This window comes from Sminthopsis crassicaudata, chromosome 3, assembly GCF_048593235.1.
Source record: "Sminthopsis crassicaudata isolate SCR6 chromosome 3, ASM4859323v1, whole genome shotgun sequence".
Taxonomy (NCBI): Eukaryota; Metazoa; Chordata; class Mammalia; order Dasyuromorphia; family Dasyuridae; genus Sminthopsis; species Sminthopsis crassicaudata.
Genome location: NC_133619.1, coordinates 395,355,926 through 395,374,465, shown reverse-complemented (window position 1 = coordinate 395,374,465; position 18,540 = coordinate 395,355,926). Strand labels below are relative to the sequence as shown.

The window sequence follows — 18,540 nt, the reverse complement described above, 5'->3', positions numbered from 1 at the left end:
TAATAATAATAATAATAATAATACTTGTTCTACTTACCTTATAGGAAACCACTCTGTGCCATCTGCATCCAGAGAGAGAACTATGGAGAATGATTATAAATCAACACATGTCATGTTCTCTTTTTTTCCTTTTTTCTTCTTTTTCTCTTGTGGCTTTTTCCTTTTGTTCTATTTTTCTCTCCCAACATAAAGATTGATTTTAAAAATGTACATATATAACCAGAAAAATAAAGAAAATAATAAGAATAAACCAAAAATGTAAACCTAAAAATGCTGTATAAACTTGTTTTTAAAAATTATTGTTATTATTAGACTTCCAGCTCCACAGCTCCTGCATCCCTCTCCTTCTCATCATTCATAAAGCCATTATGACTGAAATGACTGAATGACAACAATAAAAATCTGTAACCTCCAGGTACAAATGTAATAACCTCTTTTTAGAGTTTAAAGTTCTTCACAACTTCGATCCACTTACCTTTCCAGTATTCTTACACCTTGCTCCCTTCTACAATCTCTGCTTGCTTTCCTCACATTCAAAACTCCTGGCATTTTCACTGACTGTTTTGTGACTTCAATGCTCTCCTTCCTCAACTCCACCTCTTGACTTCCCTGACTTCCTTTAAGTCTCAACTAAAATCCTACTTTCTATAGAAAGCCTTTCCCCATCTCTCTTAATTTTTCTCTTCCTTAATTATCTCCAGGTTTTTCTCTTTGTAGTTTGTTTGTATATAGTTATTTGCTGTCTCCCCTCATTAGATTGTGAGCTCCTTGAATATAGGGACTGCCTTTATCCTCTCTTTGTATCTCCATCTTTTAGTGTCATATCCAGCACATAGTAGGTATTCAATAAATGTTTACTGACTGTATATAATGATAATTATTTTCATTTTTCCTATTACTTCATGTAAGAGAAGACTTCAGTCTCAGTCTTTATAATTCTACTACTTTTCTTTGCTTTAAACATTCCACACTCTTCTTAAAGAGTTCTAGCATATTTCTTTACCCTGTTTCCTCCCTTTACCCAGCATCTAAAGCCTCCCTGCACTGAAAGATCAGTTTGCACCTGCTCTCTTCCTGTCCCTCCCTCCCTCCCTCCCTCCCCCCCCAACCCTGAGCACTCTTGGTGATCTCTCATCACTCACCGGTTCAAAGAAGTGATTGTGAACTTGGATTCTGCTCAGTATCTCTCACCTTTTCTGGAAGGCCTGAGGAGTTCAGGAAGAGAGAGAGTGGACTTTCATCGAGGCAGATGATTCCATGGTTCTCCAGAAGGTCCACAGGTGGAATATGAAGTGGGACTTGTGTCTGTGTGGCCTGATCCTGACCATCATTCTTCTCCAGGGTAAGGTCCCCAGGATGCGTGGGACAAGAGAGGCAACTTAGGGGAGAAGCCACCTGTTAGGATAAGATACTTTCATCCCAGCTTGAAACAAAGAGGTCCTTGGAAAAATTTATTTTCCATATTTAGAGCCTCAGTTTTTCTGGAGTTCCCCTAGGAGTGAGAGAAGGAGATGTTAACAAGGACAGAGCCTAATATCAGTGCTTTACTTCCTTCCCCTTCCCTTGTGGGGTCTTTGTCCCAGTTGGCCAAAGCCAGGAATCTCAGATATGCAGAAATATCAAACTGGCATCGACTTGCCAAGCCACCCTCAAACTCCCTCGTACAGCCTAAACCAGATTAAAATAGAATTGGGAAATGTTTAACAAAGTAAACAAAAATACAACATAGCTAATTTTTTTTTTTTGGTTTTCTAAGTCAATATGCTATTTCATGGATCTGTTTCTGTTTGAGTCTGACACAATCACATTAGAGGATTCTATTGTCCTCGTGTTGGGCTTATTAATAATAGTTTACATTTTAAATACTGTTCTAAGGTTGACAAAGCACATCGTCTCATTTGACACAACAGCCCTGTGAAGATGGTGTACAAGTATTATCTTTATTTTACAAATAAGGAAACTGTCAGAGAAAATAGAAATACCTTGCTCAAGGTCACCCAGCTAATTTAGGGGCAGAACCAGAATTCACATCCATATTGACTAGCTCTAAGAGTTAGAGTTCTTATGCCCAAAGGGTTATCAAACTGTGCATACCCTTTGATCCAGCAGTGTCTCTCCTGGATTTGTATCCCAAAGAGATCTTACCAAAGGGAAAAGGACCCACACGTACAAAAATGTTTGTAGTAGCCCTTTTTGAAGTGGAAAGGAACTAGAAACAGAGTCAGTGCCTACCAGTTGGAGAATAACTGAATAAAATGTGGTATATGAATATTATGGAATATTATTGTTCTGTATGTAAGAAATGACCAACAGAATGATTTCAGAAAGGCCTGGAGAGACTTACATAAACTGATGCTGAGTGAAATGAGCAGGACCAGGAGATCATTATATACTTCAACAATACTATATGATAATCAATTCTGATGAGTGTTCCGACATTTTTTTTTCAATAATGAGGTGATTCAGGCCAGTTCCAATGGTCTTATGATGGAGAGAACCATCTGCAGCCAGCGAGAGTATTGTGGGGATTGAGTGTGGATCACAACATAGAATTTTAACTTTTTTGGTGGTTATTTGCTTTTTTTCCCCCTTTTTTGATTTGATTTTTCTTATGCAGCATGATGATTGTAGAAATATGTATATGTATAGAAGAATTGCCCATGTTTAGCATATATTGGATTACTTGCTGTCTAGTAGAGATAAAGGAGAGAGAGAAAAGAATTTGGAACACAAAGTTTTGCAAGGGTGAATATTGAAAACTATCTATCTATGCATATATTTTGAAAATAAAAAGCTTTAAAAAAAAAAAGAGTGTTTTTCTACTTTACCAGACTGTCTGTCTCTAAGGCACTGCTGTCCTGCCAGTGAGGAGCCTCTTATGCTAGTGCAGTTTTGAGAAGACTCTCAGCAGTTAGGAATTCAAGCTCTGTCATTAGTTTGCTATATATGTGTCCTTTGGTAAACGTCTCTATCTTGCTAAACTTCAGATCCCTTATCTGTAAAATGAAAAGATTGGATTAGATCTGGGGTTTGTAGGTTTTAAAAAATAGTTTGATAACTATATTTAATATTATTCATTTCCTTTATAATTGAATGGATTTTAAAACATTCTGAGAAGTCCACAGGTATTATCAGGAATTAGGGACACAAAAAAGAACCCTTGGACAATATGATCTCTAAGCTTCCTTCCAGTTCTGAGATTCTACAATTATATACAATCATATTGGCCAATGTTAACTCATTAGCTTGGATTAACATGGTGCTCAGAATAAGGAATTAAGAGAGAAATCAATTTGTTCATTCATCTTTTTTGGTTTCGAGAGCCTGGGCAAGATGGAGAATGTCTCTTGCCCTCTGAAATATTGCAGAGGAGGAAAGAGAGGGGATAGTCAGATTTTCCATCTTCTTTTCTCTGTGACTTGACTCCCAGCAGATGTATGCTGTTTTCTGGAAAGTGACTATGATTCAAGTTGTTTTAGTGTTGAGTATGTAAGTGTATGTATGGTGGTGGGGAGTCTTATATTATCAAGGTAAAAATTAAAAGGTTGGGACAAATCAAGAGCCCACTAATTGCCCTGGGGTAACTGAAGTTTCCCTGTGAAGCATAGTTATCACTTCTAGGGTTAGGGATGTAGCACCCCTGTAATCTGGAAAATCTGCATAAAAGTTTTTTTATCGTCCCTTCCTAGCAGAGAAGTCTGAATTATTACACTAACGTATATATATATATATATATATATATATATATATATATATATATATATATATATATATATATATATATATATATATACATATATATATATATATATATATTTTTTTTTTTTTGCTGAGGCAATTGGGTTTAAGTGACTTGCCCAGGGTCACACAGTTAGGAAGTGTCTGAGACCAGATTTAAACTCAGGTCCTCCTGACTTCAGGGCTGGTGCTCTATCCACTGTGCTGCCTAGCTGCCACAAAGTCTGAATTATTATGGTATTAAAAGATAAAATATATATATATATATGTTTATTAATTTTATAATTATAACATTTTTTTGAGAGTACATATGCCTAGGTAATTTTTTTTTTTACAACATTATCCCTTGTACTCCCTTCTGTTCCGAGTTTTTCCCCTCCTTCCCTCCACCCCCTCCCCTAGATGGCAGGCATTCCCATACATATTAAATATCTTATAGTATATCCTAGGTACAATATATATGTGCAGAACCGAATTTTGTTGTTGTTGTTGTTGCAAAGAAAGAATTGTATTCGGAAGCTAAAAATAATCTGGGAAGAAAAACAAAACAAAACAAAACAAAACAGTGCTCACAGTTTATACTCATTTCCCAGTGTTCCTTTTCTGGGTGTAGCTGATTCTGTCCATCAATGATCAATTGGAATTGGATTAGCTCTTCTCTATGTTGAAGATATCCACTTCCATCAGAATACATCCTCATACAGTATCATTGTTGAAGTGTACAGCGATCTTCTGGTTCTGCTCGTTTCACTCAGCATCAGTTGATTTAAGTCTCTCCAAGCCTCTCTGTATTCCTCCTGTTGGTCATTTCTTACAGAACAATAATATTCCATAACCTTCATATACCATAATTTACCCAACCATTCTCCAATCGATGGACATCCATTCATCTTCCAGCTTCTAGCCACTATGAAAAGAGCTGCCACAAACATTTTGGCACATACAGGTCCCTTTCCCTTCTTTAGTATTTCCTTGGGATACAAACCCAGTAGTAACACTGCTGGATCAAAGGGTATGCACAGTTTGATAACTTTTTGAGCATAATTCCAAATCATTCTCCAGAATGGCTGGATCTGTTCACAGTTCTACCAACAATGTATCAGTGTCCCAGTTTTCTCACATCCCCTCCAACATTTGTCATTATCTTTTCCTGTCATCTTAGCCAATCTGATAGGTGTGTGATCAATAATGGTCTCTAGTTCTCCCTTGGACACAAACTCCTTCCTCCTCCACAAGTCTGAGAGGTAGACTATCCCATGTTCCTCCAATTTATTGATGATTTCGTTCTTTATGCCTAAATCTTGGACCCATTTTGACCTAATCTTAGTATGTGGTGTTAAATGTGGGTCCATGCCTAGTTTCTGCCATACTAATTTCCAGTTTTCCCAGCAGTTTTTGTCAAATAATGAATTCTTATCCCAAAATTTGGGATCTTTGGGTTTGTCAAACACTAGATTGCTATTTTTATTCACTATCTTGCCCTGTGAACCTAACCTATTTCACTGATCAACTAGTCTATTTCTTAGCCAATACCAAAAGATAAAATATATTGACTTTGAATAATATTATACATATATTTCATGCATTTCTGAGTTTCTGAACTTTTTGTATAATATGCTGGCTTTGTGTGTTGTCTGTTGCTTCTGCAAAACTCTCAAAAATTTCACATTTAATTTATTTTTTTTATTAAAGCTTTTTATTTTCAAAACATATACATGGATAATTTTTTAGCATTTAATTTCTTATGCCAACTCACGACATATTGGAACCATGATAAGGAAGTCACAGAAGGTATAACAGGTTCTTTGAGAGGTCAAGAATGCTTTAGAAGTCTGAAAAAGATCTTTGCATCTTTAGCATCTCTAAACTAATACTTGAAGAATTCAAGAAACATAGCTTTTTGTATTATCTAGAGGATGTCCTTTTATTTCCTTAGTTCCTAAATTATAGAGTCAGAAAATACCATACTGTGACTTGAATCTAATACAAATCAACATGAAATAAGGACAGGATATTCGCATCAGATTTGAGGTATTCAAAAGACATAGGTTTCCCTAAAATTGTAGATTTAGAATTAGTAGGGACCATAGAAGTCATCTTGTCTATGATTTTCGTTTGACAAAGAAGGAGACAAAGCCTCACACTAAGTTGACCAAATTAAAAGGTTTAATGATAAGAGACAAACCATTAATGGAATGTTCACTTAAGTAAAAAAAAAAGTTATAAAACATACATTCTTCTTATCACCATCTCCTGTCTTTTCTTTGCTTTAGATAATTAGAGTCAGAGGCAACCAGTTCAGAATATCAAAAGACTAGTTCTGGACAGCACACAGATATTTGAGGGGGTTGGGGGAGTCCCTGCTAGAGGCAACTAGGTGGTACAGGGGATAGAATACTGAGCTTAGAGTCAGAAGACTTGAATTTTAATTCAGCTGCAGAGACTTGCTAGTTGAGGAAACTATACAATGGGAATAATAATAGTACCCACTTTGCAGTTGTAAGGATCAAATAAAATAATATTTGTAAAACACTTAACATAGTTCCTGGCACATAGTTGCTATTTAGTCATTTCGGTCATGTCCAACTCTTCATGACTCCATTTGGGGTTTTCTTGTTAAAGATTTTGGAATAATTTATCATTTTTTTTTCCAGCTCATTTTACAAATGAGGAAACTGAGGCAAACAGAGTTAAGTGACTTGCCCAGGGTCACAGAGCTAGGATTTGAGGCTGGATTTGAGCTCAGAATTATGAGTCTTCTTGACTCCAGATCTGGTACTTTATCTAATATGCCACTTAGTTGCTCTGATATATAATAATAGACATTTATTTAATAAATGCTTTTCCCTTGTCCACCCTCCAGTCTTCCTCTTAGATTTTATCTGAGGTAAACAAAGGTAATTGAATGCCCCATTCTGGAGTAAACAAAACCTAGCTGTCTTTTAATATTTGTATCATAAATAGTTCAGATAAGGCTAAACAGAAGGATTAGTGTAATTCTCTTGGTGTCACTGGATATTCTCAGCCTCTCCCTCTTTCCATGTAGCTCTCTTCCTGTTTCTTTCTGTTTGATTCTGTCTCTGTCTCTGTTTGCTAAAGTAACAAAGCATCATAGTTGATATCAATAAATTATTGCAATGACTGTGTCCAATGATCCCCCCGTTTTTCTCACTTTATTTTGTATCAATTCATATAGATCTTGCCAGGTTTTATTTGAAACCACTGCCATCTTCATTTCTTATTAGGCAATAGTATTCTATCACAATCATCTGCCACAACTTGTTCAGTCATTGATGAGAATTGATGAGAATCCCCTCAATTTTCAATTTTTGGTCACAAGAAAAAGAGCAGCTGCAAATATTTTTGTACATATAGACCATTTTTCTTTTTCTGTGATCTTTTTGGCATATAGACCTAGTAGTGATATTGCAGAGTCAAAAGGTATGTACAATTTTATTGTCTTTTGGACATAGTTCCAAATTGTTCTCCTGAATGAGCCAGTGTATAATTCTACTAACAGGTTATTAGTATACCTATTTTTTCTCATCCATTCCACCATTTATTATTTCTGATAAGTATGAGGTGGTTGTTTTAATTTGCATTTCTCTAATCAATAGTGATTTAGAGCATTTGTTCATATGACTATAAATAACTTTGATTTCTTCTGAAAACTGTCTATGCATCTACTCTAACCATTTTTCAATTAAGGAATGCTTTTTATTTTTCTTTGATAAACGTGACCCAGTTCCTTATATGTTTGAGAAAATAGGCCTTTAACAGAGAAATTTGCTGTAAAATTTTTTTATATTACTTCATTGTCTATGTTATATTTAAGCAAAATGTAGTTTCCCTGATTATCTCTATTTTTGTTTTTGCTTTATCTGTTTTTCTTTTATTTCAACTGAAGCATAATAAATTTTGCTCCAGATCTTTATTTTAACTCTATGTGTATCTGTTTCAATTGTCTTTTTTTGTCTTTTTTTTTTTTTTTTTTTGTAAACAGTATATTTTTGGATTCTGTTTTCTGATCTATTCTGTATCTGTTCCTTTTTTATGTGTAAGCTCCTCCTATTCTCATTCACAATTATAATTATTGTATATTTACCTCCATTCATTTTTCTTCTGTTTATCCTTTTCTCTCTCTCTTTCTCTCTCTCTCCTCAAAAGTCTGTTTTGACTCTGACCATTACCTCCTTTATTCTTCCCTCTCCTTAATCTTCCCATTCCTCATCTTTTCCTCATCTTTCTCATCCTTTTCCTTTCTATTGAGTAAGATGGATTTTTATACCCACCTAAGATGAGATGAGAGTGACGTTCAAGCATTGCCCATCACTCCTACCCTCATTTTCCCCTCTATTGTAAAAGCTCTTCCTTGCAAGCCTCTTTTATGTGAGAACAATTTTTCCATTCTACCTCTCCCTTCTTTTGTTTCTCACCTCTTCATTCTTTTGGAGATCATTCCAACATGAATGACTCATTCGTTCTCTCTGTATATGTAGTAGACTCTTTCTAACTGTCCTTAGAATAATAAAGTTCCTAGGAGTTATATATAGTGTCTTCCTATATAGGAATATAAACGGTTTAACTTTCTGAGTCTCTTATGATTATTCTTGTCTTAAGTCTTGTGTTCAAATGTCAAAGTTTCTATCCAGCTCTGTTTTTTTTTTTCTCCACCAGGAACACTTGAAAATCTGTTTCATTAAACATTTTATTAATATCTTGAAATATTGTGCTCAGTTTTGCTGAGGAGATGATTCTTGGTTGTAGTCTTGGTGCCTTTGCCTTTCTGAATATCTGTCCCTGTACTTCTTTAATATGAAAGCTGTTAAATCTTGTGTGAGCCTGACTTTGACTCCACATTTTTAATGATTTTCTTCTGGCTGCTTGTAATAGTTTCTCCTTAATCTGGAAGTTCTGGAATTTACCTAGAATATTCCTGACAGTTTTTATTTTGGCATCTCTTTTAGAGATTGTTGGATTCTTTCAATTCTATTTTACCCTCTACGATATCAGGGCAGTTTTCCCTGACAATTTCTTGAAATATAATGTCTAGGCTCTTTTTTTGATCATAACTTTCAGGAAGTCTAATAATTCTTAAATTATCTCTCCTTAATTTATTTCCTAAGTCAGTTGTTTTTTAATGAGAAATTTCATTTTTTCTTTTATTTAAAAAAATTCTTTGGACTTTGTTTTTATTGTTTCTTGATTGTCTCATGAAATCATTAGCTTTGACTTGTTCAATTCAAATTTTTGAGAAATTATTTTTCTTTTTTGAGCTTTTTGTACCTCTTTTCCATTTGATAAATTCTGCTTTTAAGTTCTTTTCTTCAGTGAATTTTTATATCCCTTTTTCCATTTTTGCCTACTTTGCTCTTAAGGATTTATTTTCTTCAGTGAATTTTTGTGCCTCTTTTTACCATTAGGCCAATTCTATTTTTTAAAGTGTTATTTTCTTCAGCATTTGTGTGTGTGTGTGTGTGTGTGTGTGTGTGTGTGTGTGTGTGTTGTGTGTGTGTGTGTGCCACTTTATCAAGTTGTTATTTTTCTTTTCATAATTTTCTTGCCTCACTATTATCCCCCCTCCCCCAATTTTTTCTTCATATCCCTGATTTAATTTTTTAAAGAATTCCTATTGAGCTTGGATCCAAGTAGCATTTTTCTTTGGGGCCTTTATAGCTATTTGCACATTGTTGGCTTCTTCTGAGTTTATGTCTTGGTCTTCCCTGCCAGTAAAATAGCTTTTAATATCCATTTTGTTATTGTTGTTGTTATTTGCTCATTTTTTTTTTTCAGTCTCTTTCTTGACTGTCAATTTTATCTTAAAGTTGTATTCTGTTTACCTTGAGGGTGGGGAAGTACTATTCCAAACTTCAGGCTTTTTCATGCTGCTGTTTTCAGAGCTAGCTCTGGGGATCTGCAAATTTTTGGTGCTTCTAAGTTGGTGTGATCCAGGAAGAGGTGGGGTCACGGCTGTCTTGGTCTGTACTCTTGTTTATATAGGAAGAGCTTACTGTCCTCTGCAGATACAAGCACTGGCACTCCTCTTGGCTCAGGAATGGTAACTAGGTGCCCTGCTCTTTTGTAATCACAAACACTAGTGTTTCTGTCTTCAAACTGTGATCAGGACCTCTGCTCCCTTATGATTGATTACAAGTGCTCCTTTCCATCCTGGAACTGGGACCTGGAACTTCTCACAAAGTTGCAAATCAGTGCCAGCAAAGGATCCTCTCTTATCTCTTTCTAAGCTGCTGATGCTGCCATGTAGCAATTGCCTCCGAAGTCTATTGATGATATTGCCTCAGTATACTTTGAACTGGATCCTGCCTCCATCTGTTGCCCCCACCTCTGTGACACAGAACTCTAGTATCAACCTCCTCAATTGTCTTTGGCTGGAAAATTGTGTCATTCTGAATTTTTATCTCCTTCCCCTCCTGCTTCCTACCTCTAAAAATCTAGGGTCCAACTCATGGAAACTCAATTCAGTTTAATTCAACAAGAATTTATCATGCAAGGGTAAAAGCTAAATTAAGCTGCTATCAGAGTTGCATGATCCATGTCTTTAAAAAATTTATTTTTAAAATAGATTTTTTTCACTGATATATTTTTATTTTTATATTATTAATATTGCCTCTTCTGTCTCTTTCAGGGATTCATTCTTTATAACAAAGATTTTTTTTTTTTAAGAGAAGTGAAAAAAAAAATCCAGCAAAACCAATTAGTGGTTTGAAAAAAAAATTTGATGTTATAAGCAATGTTCTACACTTGTAAACCCCACTCCTATTAAGGATTGTGGAGAGGAAGAGAGAGATAAGGAGAGAGAGAGAGAGAGAGAGAGAGAGAGAGAGAGAGAGAGAGAGAGAGAGAGAGAGAGAGAGAGAGAGAGAGAGAGAGAGAGAGAGAGAGAGAGAGGGAGAGGGAGAGGGAGAGGGAGAGGGAGAGGGAGAGGGAGAGGGAGAGAGAGAGAGAGAGAGAGAGAGAGAGAGAGAGAGAGAGAGAGGGAGAGGGAGAGGGAGAGGGAGAGGGAGAGGGAGAGAGAGAGAGAGGGAGAGAGGGAGAGGGAGAGAGGGAGAGAGGGAGAGGGAGAGAGGGAGAGGGAGGGAGGGAAGGAGGGAGAGGGAGAAGGAGAGGGGGAGGGAGAGGGAGAGGGAGGGAGGGAAGGAGGGAGAGGGAGAGGGAGAGGGAGGAGGGAGAGAGATGTTAGGGAGTTAGATTTTTTTTTTTCACTTTCACACACATATGGATTTGCTTAATATAGTATAGTGAACTTCTAAGAGGATATAGAGGGGAATGAAAGAACAAAAAATTGTTGTGTTGAATGGAAAAGGCACCTCAGGTCTCTTAAGTACTTTTTTTGTTTTTTGAACAGACTCTAACCAGATGAATCTATGTTCTTTCTTTCTACAGGCTCTGTGATTCAGGCTGATGAAGAAGGTAAATTGTTTGGATTCTCCAAACCTGGGCAGACAAAATATCACTGAATTCTAGAGAATTAGAGCCTGTGACTAGTGGTAATTGAGTAGTTTGGAGGCAAGGGGTTGTTTACCCCAACCCTTAAGGTCTCTGCAAGCTATTATATACCCTGATCTCACACTGACAACCAGAGATCTTTTGTTCAGTATTTTCAATCTGTTTTGGGAGAGGGGGAAGGGAAGACTAATGGGAAAGGAAAAGGGAGTGTGTCTGTTTTATGGAGCTAGTAAATATAAATCATCCTGTCAAACAGGGGCATCCTGGTTAGGGAGGTGGGATAATAGGAGACACTCCTTCAGCAGGGGTCTGTCTGTCTCAATCTTCTATTAAAGTCCTTCTCCTACTTTAAATCTGTGCTCACTTCCTCCTGGAAATCTTCCCAGATCAATCTTATCCAACTAGGAATGCTTATTATGAAGAAGAGAAGAGTTAAAGAAATCTTGAGCTGTCTTCAAGTATTTTAAGGTCTGTCATGGGGAACAAGATTATGACTTAATGCTTAGCCCCAAAGGATAAAATAAAGAATACTGGGTAGGAATTTAAGAGAAACAAATTTTGGCTCTGAGTCTATCTCTGTCTCACAGAGAATTTCCCTCAGTTGGGGGTCTTTTAGAAAAGGCTGGGGGATGTTATAGGAAAAGATTTCCTATGCCAAGATTCTCTGACACTGAGCCCTGCCCCCAAAGCACATGGATTCAGTTGTGCTATATCTTTGCTTTTGCTATACTTTTTGAGTGTTCAAAAGTCCATTCCAATTGCTAAAGTTTTGTGTCTTATTAGATTTCTTCCTTCCTTTCCTTCCTTTCCTTCCTTTCCTTCCTTCCTTCCTTCCTTCCTTCCTTCCTTCCTTCCTTCCTTCCTTCCTTCCTTCCTTCCTTCCTTCCTTCCTTCCTTCCTTCCTTCCTTCCTTCCTTCCTCCCTCCCTCCCTCCCTCCCTCCCTCCCTCTCTCTCTCTCTCTCTCTCTCTCTCTCTCTCTCTCCCTTCCTTCCTTCCTTCCTTCCTTCCTTCCTTCCTTCCTTCCTTCCTTCCTTCCTTCCTTCCTTCCTTCCTTCCTTCCTTCCTTCCTTCCTTCCTTCCTTCCTTCCTTCCTTCCTTCTTTCCTTCCTTCTTTCCTTTTCACACATACTTAGTCAACCAAAACAAATCCCACATTTGTTATGCCCAGAATTACGTCTAAGTCTGCATTGAATCTATTGCCTATCTGTCAAGGGGCCAGCAGCATTTGCCATCTGGAGATGCCTCTAGCATCATGATTCACTGCTGTTTTTATCAAAAATTTTAAATAACTCAAAGCTATTCATCTAAAAAACATTTTCATTATTGTATGAATTATTCTCCTATTTCTCCTTATATTTTACTTTGCATCAATTTATGGAAGTTTCTTCTTAGATTTTTCAGAAATCATTCCTTTCATAATTTCTTACAGCACAATGATATTCCATTTGAACACCCTCATTGGTTTAGCCTTTCTCTAATTGATATGTGTCAGACTTTGTTTCTCCTTGGAGAATAGGGTCTGTGTATCTTTTCCTTGCCTTGGATTTATAGAAAACACATGATTACTACAATATTGATTGCCTATTGACTCATTAACAGGAGTGGTGGAAATGAATAGTTTTTTCCCTATTTTCTTCCCTTTCCCCAATCTCTCTCCCCACTTTGCTTCTTGGCCTTGGCCTGAATAACTATATTGTCATTTTGGTTCCCCAGCTGAATCCTTATACATATCAGTGGTGGAATCAGAGGACAAGATCTTTCTGAAATGTAATGGCACAGCATTCTCATGGATACACTTGGAGAAATCATCAGAAGATTACCCAAGTAATAAAAGTGTGGACTTGGGAAAAAGAATCCAGGATCCCAGAGGAATATTTAAGTGTACTGGCAACAATGGCAAGGAGTCACCTGTCCTGCATATTTATTATCGAAGTATGAACATCTCTCCCTTTCATACTTAAATCCTAACCCCTGACCCCTTTCTTCCTGCTTGTAATGATTGTGAGCTTCTTGACTAGAGCAGGATTATGGTAAGGGATGAAATCCAAGTCCTCCTGAGCTAAAACAATCCATATGAGCCAAAATATGCCTTCCATGGTTTTAGGAATGAGGGAGAAAGCTCAGCTCCCAGGATAGAGTTTAGGAGACAATTTATGACTTGCAACTTTTGGCATGTTTAGGAAAACTTTCTGGCTCATTCTCTTCCAAAACTGAGAGCTTCAAGGTATTCCTCATAGATTTTTGGGATGAGAGATTTTTTGTGGGGGAGGTGTGGTAGGGATAAGTAGGTCTTCCATTGGGCTGGGGTCTCTGTGTCTGTAGTCCTGAGGTAGGCAAGGGTGTCTTTTAGGGAGTATTTCTTGTCTCTGAGGGGCATTTGTCCTTTTCTTCTTTACAGTGTGCCAGAACTGTGTGGAAGTGACCTCAGGCTCTCTGTTTGGTATTCTGATTGCTGACATTATTGCCACAGTTATTCTGGCTATTGGAGTCTACTGCTTTGCAGGGCATGAGGAGGGGCATCTTCCAGGTGAGTTAGAGGAGCTCTGACATGCACAAGCTAGTTCGAAGGGGAGGAGACAAAGTTGGCATCTTTTAGGTTCAACTATTCACAAGCATGGCTTTCCATGAGGCTCATTCTTCTAGATGAATTTCTTAATATGAAGTTTTGATGAGGATCCATCAATATTCATTAGCATGGTTATGTATGTCCTTTATCAAGGGGCAGAGCATGAGCCCATCCCCACATATGCTTCTTGGGATGCTCCTCCTCTCCTATCATGTTACTCTGCTGTTTAACAAGTGACCATTTAATCATCTCTGCTTACAGGATAAATTTAATTCACCAAACACTTGTTAATTATATACTCAGAGTAGGTTTTAGAAATATATAGATATGATTTAGATCCCATTTTGAAAGTGCTTACAATCTAATATAGGCAGAGAAAGAAATAGATATAGGTAACAAAGAAATAAGGGAGACATTCAGGAAAAGAACTATGATTAAAATCATTAGGGAAATATTATTTCCAGATAGATAGGGACTAGGGGATATACAAAGCTTCCCAGAAAAGGACATGGCACTTGAGAGCCAGAGGAACTCTAGACAGAGTCATATGGGGGCAAAGGCATGGAGACTAGAGTATAAAACTGGATGGAAGAAACACTAAATTAGTACTCAGGAGACATAGTACCAGTTGTGCTGCTTACTTGATGTGTTGATTTTGGACAAATCCCTTGATTGCTTGGAGCTTCAATTCCCTCTTCTGAAAATGAAGTGGTTGGAATAGATGATTCCTATAGTTCCTTCCAATTATCTATCCTATGCAATAATCTATGAATCTAAGGCAAGCTGAGAACAGAAGACTGAAACCAATCTTATTAAGGTAGAATGTAATAGCTACATGAAGTATAATATAAATATGAAATGGCATGGGATACTGGAAAACCAGTGGGAACTAGAGTACAAAGTTGTCAAGAGTTTATTTTGTTTGATAGGAGATAGAGAAATACTGAAAGTTTCTGAGAAGAAGGGTGATGTGGTCAGTGGAGCATTCATCAGCTTTCTGGGCAGCAATGGCTTGGATGGATTTGAAGACTAGATTGGAGTCAGGAAGACCAAACAGGACATCATTAGGAGAGTCTAGTCATGAATACATGAATTGCAGTAAGAGTAGAGAGAAGAGGATAGATAGGGTGGAATCAGTAGGACTTGGCCACAATTGGATATAAAGGATAAAGGAGATGGAAGAGTCAAAGTTGGCTTCCTATTTTGGGTTACTGAGAAGATGGAATAAAGGAATAAAGGCGATTGGTAAAAAAGCAAGTTTAGGAGAAAGGTAAATTCAGTTTTGGACATGTTGAGTTCAAGGGATTGATAGGACATCCAGGTGGAGATTCTAGCAGGTAGGTGGAGCTACAAGAGAAAATTTGGGTGGAAATACAACAATAGGAATTAGGAGGTGTGACTGAAACTATGAGAGTAGATGAGTTTAACAAGGGGGGAAATATAGAAAGAGGAGAAGTCCAAAGATCTAACCTTGGAGGGCATTAATAATTAAGTGTGTAAGAAAGGATTGAATAAGAAGGGTGAAAGAAGAGAAGTCAGAGAGATGGTAGAATTACCATGTGCAGAGAAATCTAAAGAGCATTGGGTGTCAAAAAAGAGAAGGTGTTCAACAGGATATACAGAAAGGTCAAAGAAAGATGTGGACAAATGAGGTTGGCAATAAGGTGGCCATTAGTGTTCTTGGAGAGAACTCTTTTAGTGGCATAGTAAACCAGAAGTCAAATTACAAAAGAATGAGGAATGAGTAGATGGTCAGGAAATAGAGATAGCTTGTGTAGACCTTTTTTTTTTGGCCTGAAGGAGAAAAGAGATCATGGGATTATAGTTTTAAACTTGAAAAACACCTTGTATCTAATCCAATAGTCTCATTTTCTAGCACAATTATATAGTAATTTTTCTTCCCTATGAGTTAACTGAATCCCAGAGAGAGGCAATGATTTGCACAAAATTATACCTTGTAGTATGCAATTAAGAAGATTTGAATCCAGATTCTTCAACTCCAAATCCAGTGTTCTTTCCACTACTCTATCCTGCCTCTTTCGTTAGTGAAGTCAAAGGAAAAATAAAATAGAGGAGATCTGAAAATGCTTCTAGACAAAAAGAAGAGGAGAGATTAAGATACATGAAAAAGAGGGAATTATAGATGAATGAATGGGTGAGTGAAAAAGTATTTATTAAGCTGTAGATGGAACAAAATTAAGGGACCAGTGGGTTTTAGCTTACCAAGGAGTAGGAGTTAGTCTTGGCAAATCAGATAGCTATTTCTTCTTCTGAAACTAAGTAAGAACATCAAGAGAATTAACAGAATGGAGGAGCAAAGGTTTATTTCTAAATAAAGTAGGAGATGAGGATATATTCTGAGTGATCTGGAGAGGATGGAGATGGGGACTTGAAGAAAAAAGAAAAAAAGATGTTTAGAATTGCCATTGTTAAATAATCAACAGGTTAAGATGCAAGGTTTTCCATAATTCATCTCTCTTAACAAGTCCTAGCAATCAAAGACCTTTTATTAAGTGCCTACCTTATAACAGTACTTACTCTCATATTTACTCTACATCTCTCTATCTCTCTATCTCTCTATCTCTCATCTATCATCTATCTGTACCATATTTTTTTTATATGCCAAGCAAACTAACCTACTAAGCATTCTCTAAAATTATTCTAGATTTTCATATTTCCATACTTCTGCTGTTTTATACTCCTCAAATGCCTTCCTCCATAATATCTCATCTCCATCTATTGATAACCTGTTGGTACAGCTCCAACTCTATGTCTTTCATAGAGCTTTTCATGACTCCTTTAGGTGGAGGTGATCTCTTCTTTATTTGATCTCATAGGGTTCTATGTCATTCATCTAGTTACCATTTTCTAATTTACATTTATTTGTGTACATATCTTAAGAGAAGCTGTGCATCATGGTGGACAGAAGCCTGACTTCAGAGCCAGAAAGCCCTGAATTCAAGTCCTGCCTTTGGCATATTTGGCTCTGTGACACTGGAAATTTTTGAAGAGAAAAGTGCTTCGGTACAGGGAGTTCTCTCTCTTGGGAATTATTTACACTAATAAAGTTACAAGTCCAGTTCTTATTCCTATAGATCTTATTATCTCTAGTAGATTTTCAGTTCCTTGAGGGTAATAATATCTTATTATTATATTACATAATATATGTTATAAATATGACATGCATATTATATTATTATATCTAGTTGTTATTTAATATTTATTGAACAATGAATAAATAAGATCAACCCAAAGGAAATAAAGGAAGGTAAGGACTTCAGGACTCTCAGAATGTTCCTGAGTGGGCTAATATGCAGAATATGGGGTTCAGTCCTTTCCAGTTATGTCCTGGACATCTGTTTGTCCTGTGCGTTGGCTTCCACTGACTTTTCTTCTCTGCGTTTCTCTTTTACCAGCTTTTGACAAGCGGATTCTGATGCAGAATGATGCCCTCTACCAGGTGAGAAATGAAGAGGAATGAGTATAGAAGGAATGAAATTGAATCTGGGGGATTAAAAAGACCTGATGTTGGATGGAAATGGATGAGGTTTAGATTGGGAAGTTTGTAATAGATGGCATGGGGAAAACATGAACAAAAGCTTTAGTGGGGGGGGTTGTCTCTGAATTGTAAAGAGATTTCTTTTTCAAAAGATGAAACACAAGAAACACAAAACCTCTGACCTCACTCTCTCTTCCCTTTATCTTTTAGCCTCTCAGAGATCGAGATGACAACTCGTATAGTTACATTGGGGGGAAACAACTTAGAAACAAGTGAGCACTGGAATTTATGACCTGGAACAGCACCCTGGCCAGCCACATGCTGACAACTTGGGAAGTTATTTAGCCAATAAAATCCTCTACTGTTTCACTCAGTCAATGCCTACTGGGCTCTGCTTGGTTCCTGAAAAAGGAATGGGGAATATACTGGCTCTGCCAAGCCCCCGGCCTTCTGAGAATTTGTTCTGAGTCCCTGCCTTTCTGATAGTAGCCAGTCTACTCTACTTCCTAGTATCAAATCCTGCAGTACCCCGTGGCTTTTAGGCAAGGACCAAATGATCAGCCTTTTCCCTCCTTTGTTTCCCCCTTCCTCCCAGAGCTCTATTTCTAACTTTTCCTGCCATCTCCCTCCCTCCCGTCTCCCTCCCTCCCTCCCTCCAGCTGGGTGTAGGGTTCTGAGTTCCCAGAGCAGGGCCACAGAAGTAGTAGTGGTTTCCATGATGTCATGAGCGGAGGAGGCTACAACATCAAGAGGACCTTAAGACTCAGTTCCTGTTGAAACTCATGGGGGAGGGGAGAAGAGGTAACCAGTTTTCTAGTTTCAACTGACAGGCTGATCTCAGTTTTGTTCTCCTTCTAGTTGGGTTCCTCTTGTTTCCTGTTCTAATTCTGTTCTCTTGGTTCCTACAAACTTGTTTGTCAAATTAGGGCTATAACATTAAAGAATTACCTCCTGACAGATATGATTATACAGTTTTCAAGAGAGAAAATACAAGCTATTAGCATCTCTCTGGAAAAAAAAATGCTCCAAATCCTGAATAAGAAAAAGTAAAATGAAAAGAACTTTAAAATTCTACCTAATAATCCTCCAGTTGGTTAAGATAATAAAAAATGAAAATATCCATCATTAGAACATTGGGGGAAGGATGAGCACACTCATATATTATTGATGGAACTATGGACTGTTCTGATAATTCTGGAAAGCAAGGAACAATCTCAGGTGATATTAAGCATATTGCTATAAAAAGGTTAAAGACACAGAGAAAGCACT

At 37.2% G+C, this 18,540-nt stretch overlaps 1 protein-coding gene across 1 annotated transcript; it reads left to right on the top strand.

Moving 5' to 3' along the window:
• The first annotated feature begins 1,130 nt into the window (after positions 1 to 1,130).
• CD3D (CD3 delta subunit of T-cell receptor complex) lies at positions 1,131 to 17,644 on the top strand. Its single transcript, XM_074302258.1, has 6 exons — positions 1,131 to 1,342; positions 11,143 to 11,169; positions 12,920 to 13,138; positions 13,605 to 13,733; positions 17,189 to 17,232; positions 17,482 to 17,644. Exons 1-6 carry the CDS (start codon positions 1,258 to 1,260, stop codon positions 17,545 to 17,547), a joined length of 570 nt encoding a protein of 189 aa, XP_074158359.1. The 5' UTR covers positions 1,131 to 1,257; the 3' UTR covers positions 17,548 to 17,644.
• The last annotated feature ends 896 nt before the right edge of the window (positions 17,645 to 18,540 follow it).